Genomic DNA, 16,657 nt, shown 5'->3' on the forward strand with positions numbered 1-16,657 from the left:
TGCTTTTGTAATAAGTAATATTAATATGTAACGTAAAAATATTATTTATGATATATAACGTAGTAAAAATTAGTTATATGTAACAATAATATCCTTAAATGCCAAGCTTAGTGCTAAAGCCTTTATATGCAATACCTCCATAAGTTAGGGACCTGCTTTTTGTTTCCTTTTTTTTTAACTACTACCATATTCTCAATACCTAATGCAGAACATTACACCTAGAAGACAATAAATATTTGATAATATTGATCAACCGGATGGAAACTATTATCATCCCCATTTTACACATGAGAAAACAGGAGCGCAGAGAGCTGAAGCCACGTGTTTGGTATCACACAAAGGACCGTGCTGTGAAGCGTCCCCTTTACTTATTGTATTAAGAATAATAATATTATTTAAGTCTAATGGTGAACTCACCAACGACATGGTTAGGCAGTCATTCATTCTGAGGTCATGGTTTGGGGAGTAATAAATGTTGCTATTAGTAGTTTTATTCATTATTAATGATTTCTGCTGGGAGGCAGGTGGGGGAGTCCAGACGCTCAGCTGGTGTGGGTGAAGCTGGGCTGTTTTCACCCAGGCCTGTCCGACTCCAGACACGTGACCCCTCTTCATTGTCAGGGTGCTGGCGAGGTCAGCGGGAGGCCGACAAGGCTGGGCTTAGGGGTGCTTGGTGGTGGGTAAGGGGGAATCAGCAAGATGGAGCAGACCTCGGTCTGACCCAGGGCTTAGAAAGATGCTCCTGAAATGTTCTCCATCAAAACAAGGAGACAAATCAAGAAAAAGGAAGACGCAGAGAACAGGACCCAGGATGAGGTGGAGGGATCCCCTAGGTTAGCTGTGTCCTGTTAGAATTAAGCCTACCCAGAGAGGAGGAGTCAAACAGCTCCAGGGAATCAACAGATGATGGATAAACACAATGTGGTCCATTCATACAATGGGATATGATCCCGCCTTGAAAAGAAGGGAATTCTGACACACGCTGCAACGTACGTGAACCTGGAGGACGTGATGCTCAGTGAGAGAATCCAGACACAGAAGGACAAATTCTGTCTGATTCCACTCACAGGAGGTCCTAGAGGAGTCACGTCCACAGAGACAGGAAGTAGATGGTGGGGACCACGGGGTTGGGGAGGGGCTGGGGAGTCAGTGTTTCCTGGGGACGGAGCTCCAGTTTGGGAAGATGAGAAAGTTCTGGAGATGGGCGGAGGGGATGGATGCACGACAATGAGAATGTGCTTAATGCCACTGAGCTGTGCACTTAAAAACGGTTAAGACGGTAAATTTTATGTTATGTGTATTTTGCCACCATTTTTTTTTTTTAATAAATTTATTTATTTATTTATTTTTGGCTGTGTTGGGTCTTCGTTTCTGTGCGAGGGCTTTCTCTAGTTGTGGCAAGCGGGGGCCACTCTTCATCGCGGTGCGCGGGCCTCTCACTGTCACGGCCTCTCTTGTTGCGGAGCACAGGCTCCAGACGCGCAGGCTCAGTAGTCGTGGCTCACGGGCCTAGCCGCTCCGCGGCATGTGGGATCTTCCCGGACCGGGGCACGAACCCGTGTTCCCTGCATTGGCAGGCGGATTCCTAACCACTGCGCCACCAGGGAAGCCCGCCACCATTTTTTAAAAAGGCTCCAGAAGTTCTCTGGACACACGCCATGGATAGAACTCCTGATTCGTTTTGAATCTGTCTCCAGAGAAGATCTACATCAGTGATCCTCAAAGCTAGGTGCCTGGACTTGCCCCCATCAGCATCAACCAGGAGCTTGTTAGAAATGTAGGTTCTCGGGCCCCAGCCCAGCCCTCCTGCATCAGAAACTCCGGGGGCAGGGACCCACAGTCTGTCTTTCAATGAGCCTCCCAAGGCAATTCAGATGCCTGATAGAGTTTGAGAACCACTGGCTCAGACAACTGGGAATGGAGAGGAGGGGCCGGGATCCCGTGGGGTAGCGGCTTTTGCTCCTCTTGCTTCATCCCCCCAAGTGCCTGCTCAATATTCCCATTTTGCAGGATGGAAAACTGAGGCTGCCCAGCTGGGGCTGGTTGCCTGTTTTCGGGCACCCCCTTGTGGCTATCGTGGTTATTTCTGTCAGCACTGGGTCCTGCAGGTAAGAGGGACTTTATGAGTCTTCCACCCCCTCCCCATATTCCATTCATTCATTCCACAAATATTTATTGAGCACCTACTGTATACCAGACACTGTTCTAGGCCAGGAGGATACACAAATAAGCAGGACCAAATCCCCGACCTCAGTGAAGAGACATCTACGGAATTCCCTGGTGGTCCTGTGGTTAGGACTCCACGTTCTCACTGCCGAGGGCCCGAACCCTGGTTGGGAACTAAAATCCCACAAGCTGCATGGCGTGGCCAAAAAAGAGAGAGAGAGAGAGAGAGAGAGAGAGAGAGAGAGAGAGAGAGAGAGAGAGATCTAGAAGACAAACAAACAAGCAAACAAGACACAAGGCGTTTCAGCTGCTAATAAATACTTTGAAACTAATACAGATGTGATACAATGGCAACAGAATGTGATTGCAAAAGGCTCCACAGCTAATACGTATTAAGCTCCTATTCCAGTGTTTTCTGATAGAACTACAAGGCAAGCCCATTTCAGTTTAACTTTTTAAATGTCATTTAAAATTTTCTAGCAACCACATTTAAAAAAATTAAAAAACCAAAAGCAGGTGAGATAACTTTTAACACTATATTTCATTGAATGCAATACATTCAAAACTATTATCATTTCTACAGGGAATCGATAGGTAAAACCAATGAGCTATTTTACATGCTTTTCTGCACAGCTGCTCTTCCAAATCCAATGAGTATTTTACCTGCATGTCATTCATTCAGACCAGCCACCTGTGGGTCGCAGCTGGAAGGTGCAATTCTACTGTGTGCCCAGCAGAGTTCTCAGCACTTTATGGACGGACGTTCATTCACTTTACTGTAGGAAACAACCCTAGGAGCAGACGCCAGTGTTGTTCCCATTTTTAAATTTTATTTTAGTTTTCATTTTATTATTATTATTATTTTCATATTTTTTTTTGGCCATGCCGCGCAGCATGTGGAATCTTAGTTCCCCAACCGGGGATCGAACCTGTGACCCCAACACTGGAAGCGTGGAGTCTTAACCACCGGACCGCCAGGGACGTCCCCGTTGTTCCCATTTTTTTAGATAAGGAAACTGGGGGGCTGGTGACTTGCCCAAAGCTGCCCAGCTGGGAAGTGATAGAAAATTCTCAGTGTGGGAATCCGGCCAGTCACTTGGTGTCACAGAAGCAGAATTTGCGCTCAGATCTGCGGGGAGGGAAGGAGCAGCCCTGCCACAAGCGGTGGGACGCTGTGCCTGGTGGAAGGCAAGGCGAGCAGTGAGGGGATGGGGGGTGTGGGCAGGGATGCGCCATTCGTTCATTCATCCTTGAATTTTTCCACAAATGTCTCCCAAGGACCTGCCACATGAGCCAGTCCCTTGCTGATGCCAAGGGCTCAGCGGTGGCCAGTGCAAGCAGGGCGGGACTGGGCGTCCCTGGCCTCTGGGCCGGCAGGGGTTAAGGTCAGCTGCTCCCACGTGAGAGCACCTTGCGACAGAGCAACACACCCAACCAGGTCTCTCTCACTCTCGCTGGTTTGCCTGTGCCTGTCGCCCTGCTGGTTCCACCTGGCACGGGACCGGCTAGCCTGTGGCCACCGCAGGGAGGCAAAGTTGGGCAAACAGGTGGGGAGACCAGAGCTCAAGCCTCGGGTCCCCTCCCCGCCCCTGATGCCAGGCGGAAGCCCAGGCCCTAGCTCCTGTCGTCTGCCCAGAGGCCACCCAGCCTCCTAGACAGGTGAGTCCCCCCACCCCGATCTGCCCACCATCCCGAAGGCACTGCCCAGACTGGGCTCCCCACTGTGGGGTCCTGGGCCCCCTGTCACCTCCCCCCACCACCAGGCTCCCCAGAAAGCAGGAAACTGACACCGCTGTGTGGGCATTTGACATAGTTTCTAAGGGATTATCTGGCCGGCAGTTACTGCCCCTGGCAGCCCGCCCAGGATGCCATAGCCGCAGACTTCAGAGGGTCATTGTTGGCCCCGGCTGTTGCAGGGGGGCTGAGGGGGCACAGACTGGCCTCTGATCCCCCAAACTGAGGAGGGGAGGCTGGCGGGGAGATGGCAGGTGAGGCAGCCTGGCACCTGCTTGGTATCTGGGCCTCCTGGTACTTCGTAAGAGGCCCCCAAGTTTTCAGACAATTGCATCTCATCTCTGACCCCTCTCCAGGTGCTGGAGCTGGGGGAACAGGGGGTTCTGGGGAGGCTTATCTTGCTTATCTTGATTTCTTCTCTGGGTGAAATCTCCCAGCGGAGAAGTGCAGGAAGGGGCGGATGGATGGTTGTCACAACAGTCTGCAGAGCTGACTGTGGGCAAGGAGCCAGGATGGTCTCCGGGCAAAGGAAGCTTAGACCCAGGAGAAGACAGGGATCCAGTGGCAAGAGCTTTTTCTGGGTCATTTGCTCCCAAAAAGTGCAGGACAAAGAGAACTTCCCAGCCAGCCAAGTGTCTGATTGCACCTCAAGGCCTCAAGGCTCTTTGTCTGGGCCCAAGAGGGCCCTCTGGGGCTCGGGAGGCATGAGCGTCCCAGTTGCAGGGTATAGAGCCGGCCTGGCATTTGGGGTCACTCCCGGGAAGCAGAGCTGCTTAAGATCTGGGGTCTGTGTGGTTGGGAGCGGGGACATCTTGACTGTCAGATCCCACCCTGCCTGGGTTTGGAGAGAAAAACCCATGGAGTCAAATAGAGCTGGCTTCAGTTTTCCACTCTGTAAACTGGGTATAATAAGAGTCACCACGTCGCAGGGCTGCTGAGAACAGCATATGATAGAGCAAGTAATAGATTCCCAGTCATGCAGGGGTCAAGGTAAACTGTCCCACCCCAAATCAGAACTCAGAATGCCAAGCCAGTGGCAATGTCCCATTGCCTTCCTGTTTTGCGGAGCTCGAACCCGGGCTCAGAGAGGGGCAACCACTTGCCCTGGGCTGCAGAGTAAAGTAGGGCTGTCAGCCTGATAGGAGTCAAATTGCAGAGAGTGGGGAGGTCTGGGGGCTGCCTATGCCCCCAGCCAATACCCCAGTTTCAGAATCTGTAAGAGTCCTGCCTCCCCAGCTCAGGGCTTCTGTGTGGCCCCAGTTCTGGGGAAAGTCCACCGCGGGAGTTTGGGTTCCTGTTCTTCCACCTCGGGTCTGGCCTGGCGCCAGGGGAGCTGTGTTTGCTCAGGGTGGAGCCTGACACCCTTTGGAATGGGCTGAGGTTACCGGGGAACATGACTGGGGGGGCGGGGGTGCCCAGGGAATGAACCTGCATTTATGGAGCACCTACTGTGTGCCAAGTGCTGTTCTGGGGCTTGAGGATTCAGGGGTGATCAAGAGAAACAAAGATCCCTGCTCTTGTGGGGCTTGTGTTTTGGTGGAGGAAGACAGGCAAGAAACAAGAGACACAATAAGGAAGTAAATTGTATCCTAAATTGTATCCTGGGTTAGAGGATGGTCAGTCTTACAGGGAAAAAAAAAAAGTGAAAGACGTACAGGGATAGGAGTAAAACAGGCAGGGGGGTGTTTTACAGTCTTAAGTAGAAAGATTAGGGGAGAATTCATTGAGAAGGCGACATTTGAACAAAGACTTGAAAGAAGTGAGTAGTTGGGGGAGGGGCATTGCAGGCAGAGCACACAGCCCGTGCAAAGGCCCTGGGGCAGTACCATGCCTGGCGAGCTGGAGGAACCGCTAGGAGGCCTGTGTGTCTGGAGCAGAGTGAGTGAGGGGGAGAGAGGGAGGAGGCGAGGGCAGGGAGGAGACGGGGCAGGTCGTTCAGGCTGGAGGGCTGTGGGTAGAGGGGGCGAGGCCTGACTCAGGTGCTCACAGGCGCCCTCTGGTGGCTGCTGCGGGGAGGACAGACTGTGGGCGGTGAGGGCGTAACCAGGGGCCTGGATGGAGGGGACTGAGCTGGTCCAGGTGGGAGAGGATGCGGTGGACCAGGTGGGGGCTCAGAAGTGAGGAGAAGTGGGCAGATTCTGGACAGATTTGGGGAGAACCAACAGCATTTGCTGACTACGAAAGACAGAGTTCAGGATGATTAGGAAGAAAAGTGGGAAGAATGCTCTGGGACTTGAAGATGGTAACAGGTAAGACGGAGTAGTTGGGAATCTCCTCAGGGAGGAGCCTTGGATGCTAGAGTGAAGAAGGCTTTCGGTGTAATGGAGTTAAGGGATTTTTTTTTTTTTAATGTAAAAGCATGACTCTATACTAATATAAAACAAACAGGTGCTTTATGAGTTTACTTAACTCATTAATTAATGTGAGAACCAGCAAGATTTTACAGATTGTTTAAAGGAGAGAATATTGGGACTTCCCTGGTGGCACAGCGGTTAAGAATCTGCCTGCCAATGCAGGGGACACGGGTTCGAGCCCTGGTCCCTGGCCCGGGAAGACCCCACGTGCCACGGAGCAACTAAGCCTGTGCGCCACAACTACTGAGCCTGTGCTCTAGAGCCTGCGAGCCACAACTACTGAAGCCCGCGCGCCACAACTACTGAAGCCCGCGTGCCTAGAGCCTGTGCTCCGCAGCAAGAGAAGCCACCGCAGTGAGAAGCCCTCACACCGCAACAAAGAGTAGCCCCCGCTCGCCGCAACTAGAGAAAGCCCACGCTCAGCAACGAGGACCCAATGCAGCCAAAAATAAATAAATTATTTTTTTTTTAAAAAAGGAGAAAATATTAAGAAAGAACACACACACAGGCAATCAATGCTGAAATGAATTTACAAATAGTTGTAAAGCTGGTCAATAGCCACAGGGAAATAATCAGTGGTCTCCACGGGACAAAATTCATTTGTATTTCTATGGACAAGAATCCTTTGAGATACCACCAGTTTCTTATAATTTACAGAGTTTTAAAATAGTTCGAAGACCATAAGAAGCACAGATATCTAAAGAGGGTACCCAGAGCCTGACATTGATCAGATGCTCAATAAATATCCTTGACCAAATGCTAGGGAGCTATAGAATATTCTTGAGCTAAAGCCACAGCTTGTTAACTGCACGCTCATTGCTGAGACTGTTTATTTATTTTTTGGTTTTGGGATCTTAGTTCCCTGACCAGGAATGGAACCCACGCCCCCTGCAGTGGAAGCGCTGAGTCTTAACCACTGGACCACCAGGGAAGTCCCGACTTATTTGTTGAATGTCTGCTCTCCGTGCTGGTCTGTGAGCTCTATCTCTGCAGTGTCCTAGGCTCCCAGAACAGTGCCTGGTATGCAGTAGGTGCTCCATAAATGAATGAATAGCTCATGGGGAACCACCTAAGATTCTGAACAGAATAGAAAGGCCAGTGCTGTGTGCTTTAGCAGGACACATTCCGGCTGTGGCGGGCTCAGCCTCAAGGCAGATAAGGGTCAGCAACATGAGGGGTGGGGTCTCAGGGGACCTTTCATGGGGTGTAGTTGGGGGAGCTGGTGTGGGTACAGGTGCAGAGGCCAGACTGAAACCAGGGATGGTGAGGAAGGTGTCAGGGGCCTGGGTTCTTCCCCCAGCCATTGCACACAATGATGGAAGCTTGAAATAGACAATTTTGCAGGTGGTCCCCATCCAGCTCTGGAGGACACCGTAACTCCCTTCCATTTTTTCCTAGTGGGGGCTTGTCTCCCTCCTTCTGGCCTGAGCGGAGGAACTACAAGGAGCACCCAGGCAAACATTTCTGTGCACCTGCTACGTGCCAGCTGCTTTAATTTGTGAACCTTCCTGATCATAGCGCTCGAAGTCGGAACCAGGTCCCATTATACAGATGAGGAAACTGAGGCAGGAAGCAGAGGGGCTGGGATTCTCGCCAGGCAGTACTCTGCCCCCTGCCGTGGAGCTTCCTTCTAGGGCTGCCTCCCACGTAGGGGGTGGGGGGTGGGTGACACCCTCTGTGAGCCCCCTCCAGCCGCCCCCAGAAGGGTCTTCACCCCCTCCTTGCTTTCCCCTCCCTCCAACATCAAAGTACTCACCCTAAGGTGCCCCGGGACCCGCATGGTGCCAACCGCTGGGACATTCCTCAGTGCTGTGCTCATCAGCAAGCCCACCCCACCCAGAAACTGCCCTTCCTCCTGAGCCCTCTGGCTGAACCCATAACCCCAGTCCAGGCATGAGGAAAGCATCAGACAAACCCCAAATGAGGGGCATCGTACAAAATCCCTGACCCGTCTCCTCCAGATGGAAAAGGTCACGGAACGAGGGGAGCGGAGCCCGAGAAGATGTGATCCCACAGACATGAACGCACTGTGGGATACTGGATGGGCTCCTGGTGCAGATTTCACATTAGTAAAACCTGAATACAGCGTGGAGTTTAGTTAATAGTGATGAGGATGTAGTTTCTTAGTTTTGGCAAATATACCGTGGTGGTCATGTAAAATGTTAATGTTGAGAGAAACTGGGTGAGGAGCATAGGGGGACTCTCTGAATTATATCTACAACTTTTCTGTCAATTTAAGACTAGTCCAAAATAAAATGTTTCTTTTGTTTTTTGGCCACGCTGTGTGGCTTGTGGGATCTAAGTTCCCTGACCAGGGATTGAATCCGGGCCCTCGGCAGTGAAAGCGCCGAGTCCTAACCACTGGACCGCCAGGGAAGTCCTCAAAATAAAATGTTTATTTAAAACATTTTTTTGCAGGGCCTCTGGGTTTGGACTCACTGCTCCCCCAGCTCCCGCCTACGGCCCCCAGTCTGTCCTCTCGGCAGTGGCCACCAGAGCGCGCCTGTGAGCACCGAGTCAGGCCCCGCCCCTCTTCTGCCCACAGCCCTCCAGGGTCCCACCTCCCTGGAGGTAAAAACCCAAGTCCTCCCCGCAGCCCACAGGGACCTGCACGACCTGCCCTGTCCCCTCCCTGCCCTCCCCTCCTCCCTCTCTCCCCCTCACTCGCTCTGCTCCATCCACACGGGCCTCCTCGCTGTTCCTCCAACACGCCAGGCATGGTCCTGCCCCAGGACCTTTGTACCAGCTCTCCCACGGTGCCTCCCTCACCTGCTTCAGGTCTAGCTGTTACTTCTGCCCAGATACCACTCACTTAGGTCACTTCTATTAATCTCAGTACCACCTCCTCAGAGAAGCCCTCCCGGAGCCCCCAGCCCAGGTTGTGCCTCTGTACTTATGCTCTCAGAAATCTAGGTGGGACTTGTTATTTCTGTTATGTGATGATCTGATTATTGTCTATCTCACCTGAGGACCCTTGGCTTCCTTTAGGGCAGGGACTGGGTCTGCGTCAGTGCTGGGTATACACAGTGGGCGATCAGTAAACCTCGAGTGAATGAGCCAGCACCCAGCCAGGCTGCAGAGCTGCTTCATTCTTGGGCTCTGGTCAGACCTGTTAGGCCACAGATAAGACCTCAGCCCCCTGCAGCCCCGCAAAGCAGCCTACACCAGGGGGACCCCCAGCTCCCAGCGTGAACGAACCCCCCAGGCTCCCACCGCTGCTGGCGACCACGACCCACTGGGAGACCTCAACCCAGTCCCTACCCCCTTTGGGCCTCAGTTTCCCTGTAGGCGCTCAGAAGGGGCAGAGGAGGATCATCCCACAGGTTCCTCTGAATCCTCCCTTCCCCCACCCCTTCCGGCCATGCGCACACTGCCCCCTCCTGGTTGTAGTTTGCACTGCAATTTCAGACGGGAATTCCGTCCCCCATCACCTGTCCTTTCTGTACTTGGCGCATAGCAGGGGCTTGCAATATTTTTGTTGAGTGAATGACTGAATAGGTGGGAAAATGAATGCATGAATGACACCGCCTCTGGCCTGTGAGGCAGCACTGGATGCACCCTTCTCCAAAGCCCTGCATTTGAGCACAGCGTCATCCGATGGGTACTAGGGAGACACTGAGTGTTCTTTTTTTGAAATTTATTTATTTACTTATTTTTGGCTGCGTTGGGTCTTCGTTGCTGCCCGCGGGCTTTCTCTAGTTGCGGTGATCAGGGGCTTCTCTTGCTGTGGAGCACACGCTCTAGGCGTGCAGGCTTCAGTAGTTGTGGTGGCTCCCTGGCTCTAGAGCGCAAGCTCAGTAGTTGTGGCACTCGGGCTTAGTTACTCCGAGGCATGTGGGATCTTCCTGGCCCAGGGATCAAACCCATGTCCCCTGCATTAGCAGGAGGATTCTTAACCACTGCGCCACCAGGGAAGTCCCAGTGAGTGTTCTTGAGCAGGGCATGAGTATGTGAGGTGGCTGAAGGAAGACCATGTGTCTTGTGGTGGTTGCCCCCCATCTTAGAGGGGTTTAAAGTGGGGTTTCTCTACCTCAGCACTATTGGCTTTTGCGCCCAATCGTTCCCTGGGGTGTCAGGCTGGGGGATGGGGGACAAATTACCCTACAGTGAGAAGCACTGGTATAGACTGAGCGGTGTGGGGTCAAACAGAGCCAAATCCAGGGCCAAATCCAGCTCTTCTATTTGGGCTTGCCACTCGACCCATCTGGCCTCAGTTTTCTCAGCTGCAAAATGGTCACGTGGATATCTGTGTAACAGTGGCTGGAGCAAAGCAAACACTCAATAAGCATGAGCCAGCTTACTTGTCTGATTTTGCCAGACCTACATCCAATCAGTAACTCCTCCCCAGTCCTCCCCAGTAATCGCAGCCATGAACCCCTGCATGCACGTGGCAGTGGGGAACTTATTTATGTTTTGTTCTATGAGTCATTAAAGCAAATACACATCTATTTAGAAAATATTTGACTTTCTTCTACCTAAAATCATGTTGTGTGCCACCTGCTGGTGACCCAAGGTCATGTCGGGAAAGGCTGAGCTTTCCCCTTTAGCCATGAGGTTCCAAGCAGGTCCTTAGAAGGGGGCTTCTGCAAATGTTTATTGCCTTGGGGCCCTTTGGGGACCTTTGAGGGGTTGATTCTGGCTAACTGGGGTCTCCAGACTAGGTTTTGGGAGATAACTGCAGTGGAGAGTGGTGAGAAATCAACTTTGGGGGCCTCAAAGATTTTGATTATATTCTCTGCCTTCTACACTTAGCAAACTCTTATCCAACCCTAAAAACCCTAGTGGCAATACCCCCTCCTCCAGGAACACTTCCCTGATCCCCCATTTTCCCCTCTGCCTGCCCCCTTCCCATAGTCTGGAGTTCCTCTCTGCCCAGTCTTGACTGGATGAGGCTGGGAAGGGGTGTCTATGCCCAGATTTGCCCCTTCAACCTTGGCCTGAGGTGGGGCACAGGAACAGCTGGGCCTCAGGGTCTATTTTTTTTAAGTACAAAGGAATGTGTGGGTGGGGCCGATGGTGGCTCCACCCATCCAGGTGACTTCCTCCCTCCCTCACCCCCAGGTAGAGGGTTTCCTGCTCTTGTCCTGTAGTTCCTAGACCGGGCTCCTGAGGGTGGGGCTGGGTGAGGAGAAGGAAGCCTGACCTTAACTCAGAGGAGCCTAAAGAATTTCCTCCGCCTTCGCCGCCCCGCCCTCCCCAGCTGGGGACCCAGCCAGGTGCTAGGTGTCAAGACAGGCGGGTACCACTGGATTCGGGGCAGGCCCAGAGGCGGCCGCTGTGCGCCTTCAGGAAGTCCATGCCCCTGGCCTCCCTGGGCCTCCGTTTTCTCTCTCTAAAATAGGGTAAACCTCCTGAAGATGGGTGACCCGAGAAAGACCAGCCCTATGCTCCTGAGGTCTCTGACCCTTGACTAGCTCCTAATCCAACAGGTCTCCCTACTGAATTTCAACATGTAGAGTTTTTCGCGGATGTTAAACTTTCCGAAGCGCAGGCTCCGTTCCGAACGCGGCTGTAATCCCTGCCGGGTCTTCCTTGCAGCCTTGCCTGGCTGGTCTCCAGCCCTGCCTCTGGCTAGTGCTCAGCTGGGCGGGAAACCCGGCCTGGAATTCCCATCCCTGGGCCTGGATCCTGTGTTGGGAGGGGAAGGGGAGACGAAGGCTGCCTCGGCGGCGTCCCGAAGGCGTGTCGGGGCGGGGGCGGGGCCGGTAGGGGCCAAGGAGGAGGAAGAGGTGCAGGTGCAGCCCCGGCGGCGGAGCGGACTGGAGGAGGGCGAGAGCCGGGCACCTCCTTCGCCGCGACCCTCCCCAGCCTCCTCCCTCACGCCAGGGTGGGGGCCAATTGTTTCTAGCCCCCCCTGGGGCAGAGGCACTGGACGGCCCCCGGGTGGACTATGGCGGTGAGATTCCAGGCGAGTAGCCCGCCGAGGGCGGGAGGGGGAGGGGACCGAGGTGGGGTCCGGGCTGGGACCTGGATCCAGGACCCCAGATCACCCTCTGCCTAGGTAACAGATGGGGAAACTGAGGCCCAGAGGAATGTAGTGGCTAGCCCGAGGCTGCACGGGCAGAGGCGTCCGCGCCCACTGGCCTCCAAAGCGGCCTCCGGGGGCTTCCTCTGTCCTGGGTCTGCCTTCGCAGGTAGACCTGGGTTCAAATCCCATTTTTTCTGCGTAACTTTGGGCCGGTGAATCCATGCGTCTCCGAACCTCATCTATAAAGTGGATGATGGTCACCTTATAGAAGGGCGTAGGAAGGATTCCAGGACAAAAGTGTGTTGCAAAGCGCCTGGCACGTAGTAGGTGCCCGGTTTCCCGGGAGATCAGCGGAGTTAAGCTTCAGCACTAAGGGTGGAACCGTGGGCAGGGACTTCATTTGTGGGCGGGAGCGGCTTTGGCGAATGCGGTGAGGCTGCGGACGAGGGGATCCCCATTTATTGGGTGCCTACTGTATACAGAGCCGTTCACTTGGGCGACCTGGTAGACATGGGCGTCGAGAGCTCCGTTTTGCACCGAGCAAGCCGACCAGGGCTGCGAGAGGGAATCCCTGTGGCTCTGTCTGGGGGAACTTCGCTCTCCAGGGCTGAAGCTTGAATCGACTTTGTCACACCCACCCCACTGGGTCTCAGGTCGGGCCCCAGAGGGGTAAACAGGCCTAGGCTGTTTACGTGGCTCGCCCCAGGCCGGACCGCCCGAGGCTCTGGGGCCGGGCAGTTCTGGTTCCCGCCGCCTCCTTCCCGGCAGCAAGGAACCGCTCCCAGAATCCAGTCCCCAGCTCGAGTATTTGTGACCCCCCTTCCCCTCCCCCTCCCCACCCCCGCCGTTGTTCCCAGAGGTTGGAGTGGGGAGGGGGAGAGCAGACAGCAGCCTGGTAGCCAAGTGCCCGGGGCGGTGTGACTTGGTAAGACCTGTCCCTCTGGAGGCGTCTCCCCTCCGGTGTTTCTGTCCCGCGCGTGGCAGGGGGCGAGGACGAAGGCCCGGGCCTCGCCCCCTCGGAGCGCACCTTGACGGGGGCGGGGCTGAGGAGGCTAGGAACTCGGGACGTACCTGGTTGAGTTCCTGGTGGAATCAGCCTTTTATTCCACCATTCACGCATTCCTCAAACTCCCGCGGGCCTGGTCTTGTGGGGACAATGCTGGGGTCCCAGGGCCCCCAGCCCTGCCCACTAGGAATCCCCTGACTAGAGGAATGTAGGGGAGACAGGTGGACTGGGACATCCCAGGCCCCAGTAATCAGAGCCGTAAAATGGGGGGGGGGCGGGGGGCCTTGAGGACTCATTTCCTGGAGGAAGAGACAATGGCACTGGGGCTGTGAAGGATGAATAAGAGTTTGCCAGGGAGCGCAGCATGTGCAAAAGCCTGGAAAGGAGCTGATTGGAGGGCCCATCACCAACGTACCCAGAGAGACAGCCCTGCCCAGCCTTCACAGCCCAAGAGGAAGGACCAGAAACTCACTAATTGATGATTAAACAGGATAATTTAAGATGGTTTTAGATGTCATGAATAAAACCTCATAAATTAAGTAGGGAGGGGTGGTAGGGTGCCAGGGAAGATTGACTAGTCTAGTAGGGTCCCCTGGGGAGGTTGCGTTTGAGCTGAGACCTGAGTGTCCGGGGCAGCTGTGTGCATCCTTGGAGGGTAACAAGGCACAGGGGACTGCCAGGGAAATGTTTGGAGGTGAACTAAGTTGAGGTGGGATGTGGCGTTAGGCGTGACCCCATGGGTCATGGAGAGTCCTGCAGTATCCATGGAGGCAAACCTACACAAGCTGGGACAAGCCCCAGCCACCTGCGCCTGCCCCCTCAGGGGCCCTGATTCCCTGTGCGCTGTTTCTTAAAATAAGGCCAGGAAACCAAAATTCTGGGAGGCCGTCTAATGACACTAAGCATAAAATCAAAGCAAGTGAAAAGATTCTGTTCTGAAAAATAAGTTCAGAAGGAAAAAAAAAAAAAAAAGCAGAAGGATACTGTAGCCCCGGTGGTTAAGATTAAAGGTATGGGATGGGCTGCCAAGGTTTGTGGAGCGCTGTGTGAGCTCCAGCAAGTTACTGAACCTCTCTGGGCTTCCTTTTCCTCCCCTGTAAGGCAGGAAGGCAGGAATAGGAGAAGTGCCACTTTCTGAGGTCACTCAGGAGTAAATGAATGGGTACGTGCAATGCGCTGGCTGGCAGCGCACGGAATAGTGTTGCTTAGTAGTATTATGCAGAGGAAGAAGGTCATTATTATTACTTCTCACAACAACACTGTCATCTCTCCCAGAGGCTCCTTCTGCTATTCGTGCATGACTCCATGCCCGCTTCCCACACCTCAGCGCTGAAAGACGGGACGGCGGGGGTGAGGGAGGTACCCACTTCACAGATGGGGAAGATGAGGCTGGAGAGGCACCACCACAGCCAGCAAAGGGCAGACTGCAGGATTTGAGGCTCAGTTGAGAGAGCAGACCTGGCTCCCAGGAGTGTCCAGTGAGGCCCTGCCCTTGGCTTTGTTTCCCTCTTCTCCGCCCCCTTCCTACCTCCGGGGAGCCTGGAATGCTGCTCTCCCGGGAACCTCTAAGAAAAGGCACCGGAACACATCACACCAACGGAGGGCTCACAGGGAATCCCCCGCCCTCGCAGTGCTGAGCTGGGCAACCAGGCTGGGGAGGGAGCGTCATTTCTACAAGGTCCCCGGGGGAGTGGGACAGCCCCGCAGAAGGTAAGGGATGGGTGGAGGCTGGCTCCACTTCCCCCCCTTCTGCCAGTATCTCCCGGCTGAGTGACCTCTACTCCCAGAGCCTGTGATCTCATCTATACCCTGGGCTTGAAAATAACAGAATCCACGCCCCACAGCCCCACCCTCCAGCCCCACCCTCCAATTGCTCTGTTGTCTTGGCAAGTGACTTCCCCTCTCTGTGCCTGGCTTTCCTCTTCTGTGACAGGGGGATAATAGAATGCCCCTTAGTGAGCAGATTAAATGAGATCTTACCTGTGAAGTGCTTGGCGCAAAGGAAGCACTTCATTCGTTCATTCATTCCTTAGATAGTTAGAATCTCTCCTATGATCCAGGCACTCAGGCTCAACTTTGAATGAGGCAGATAAAAATCTCTGACCTCTGAAGCCAATATTCTAGAGGGAGAAGGGCAGTGACCAGATTTTAAAAATCTAGAGAGTGTCAAGGGATCACAAGTTCTGTGAACGAGGAATCAGGGAAAGGAGGATAAACTAGTCTGTTGTGGGATGGCAAGCGTTCCAGTTCCAGACAGGGTGGTTGGGAGAAGGAGGTGAGGAAGCAGGCCAGGTGCAGATCTGGGGGAAGAGAGATCCAGGCAGAGGAGATGGCTCGTGCAAAGGTCCTGGGGCAGGACCGGGCTTGGTGTGTGGGAGGAACATCGAGGAGCCCTGAGTGTCTGGAGCAGAGTGAGACCCTTGTGTCTGCAGGCCTTGCTAGATCCCGCCCCCGCCCCCCGCAGGGACTGAGCCAGACCTTCCAGAGGTACAGTGACAAGGACTCACATTTCCTCTGCTCCCACCACAGTATGGCACTATTAACATTTGGAGATGGATCATTGTTTGTGGTGGGGTCTGACTGTGCACTACATGTAGGGGTTGAGCAGCACCCCTGGCCCCCACCCCCTCGATGCCAGGAGCACCCCCCAGTCATGACAACCACAGATGTCCCCAGATGCCACCCAGTGCCCTCTGGGGGAGGGGGTAGAATGGTCCTGGATTGAGAACCACTGATTTAAGTCCATTTTGCAGGTGAGAAAACTGAGATCTCAAGAGAGGTAGCAACTAACTCACAGACTTGGGCCATGGGAGTGTCAGAGCCAGGCTCCACACCCAGGTATGGGGACCCCTGATTGCTCTGATAGACCTCATGTCCACCTTCCCTGTCACCTCCCACCAGGTGCTGGACATGGAGGAGCTGACCATCTGGGAACAGCACACAGCCACGATCAGCAAGGTGGGGCCTCCCTCTCTCTGCGTGGGTGCTGACGGGAATGGTGGGTTGGTCCCTGCAGGACAGCCTTTGTCCCAGTGAGAAGCAAAATCACGTTCTGTCTCTCATCCCCCCTCAGGACCCCCGCCGAGGCTTCGGCATTGCAATATCTGGTGGCCGAGACCGGCCCAGTGGATCAGTGGTTGTGTCCGATGTGGTGCCTGGAGGACCAGCTGAGGGCCGGCTACAGTGAGTGTCAAGGCAGCCGGGTTCCGGCGGGGGTGGGGGTGGGGGGACACATCAAGAGGAGGGAACCGTGTGGGCCAAAGCCAGGAGGCTGGAAAGTACCTGGCGCCTTCCAGCTCTGTCAGTACAGGGCTTGGAGTTGGCAGCAGGACAGTCAGTGACTAGCCCCCACTCTCCTCAAGGCACTGGTCCTCTGATGAGTTCTGGGGGTCATAGTGGCCCCAGGATGTGCCTGGAGCAAATATCCTG

General features: G+C 54.1%; 1 protein-coding gene across 1 annotated transcript in view; it reads left to right on the forward strand.

Annotated features, from left to right (window-relative positions):
* The first annotated feature begins 3,639 nt into the window (after positions 1-3,639).
* TJP3 (tight junction protein 3) overlaps positions 3,640-16,657 on the forward strand; it is a 29,479-nt gene continuing 16,461 nt past the window's right edge. The window contains 3 exon segments of the mRNA XM_036849232.1: positions 3,640-3,825; positions 16,130-16,186; positions 16,302-16,411. Of these exon segments, the coding sequence (XP_036705127.1) occupies positions 16,139-16,186; positions 16,302-16,411 (158 nt within the window). The 5' untranslated portion in view covers positions 3,640-3,825; positions 16,130-16,138.

The sequence above is a fragment of the Balaenoptera musculus genome, chromosome 3, assembly GCF_009873245.2.
Source record: "Balaenoptera musculus isolate JJ_BM4_2016_0621 chromosome 3, mBalMus1.pri.v3, whole genome shotgun sequence".
Lineage (NCBI taxonomy): Eukaryota > Metazoa > Chordata > Mammalia > Artiodactyla > Balaenopteridae > Balaenoptera > Balaenoptera musculus.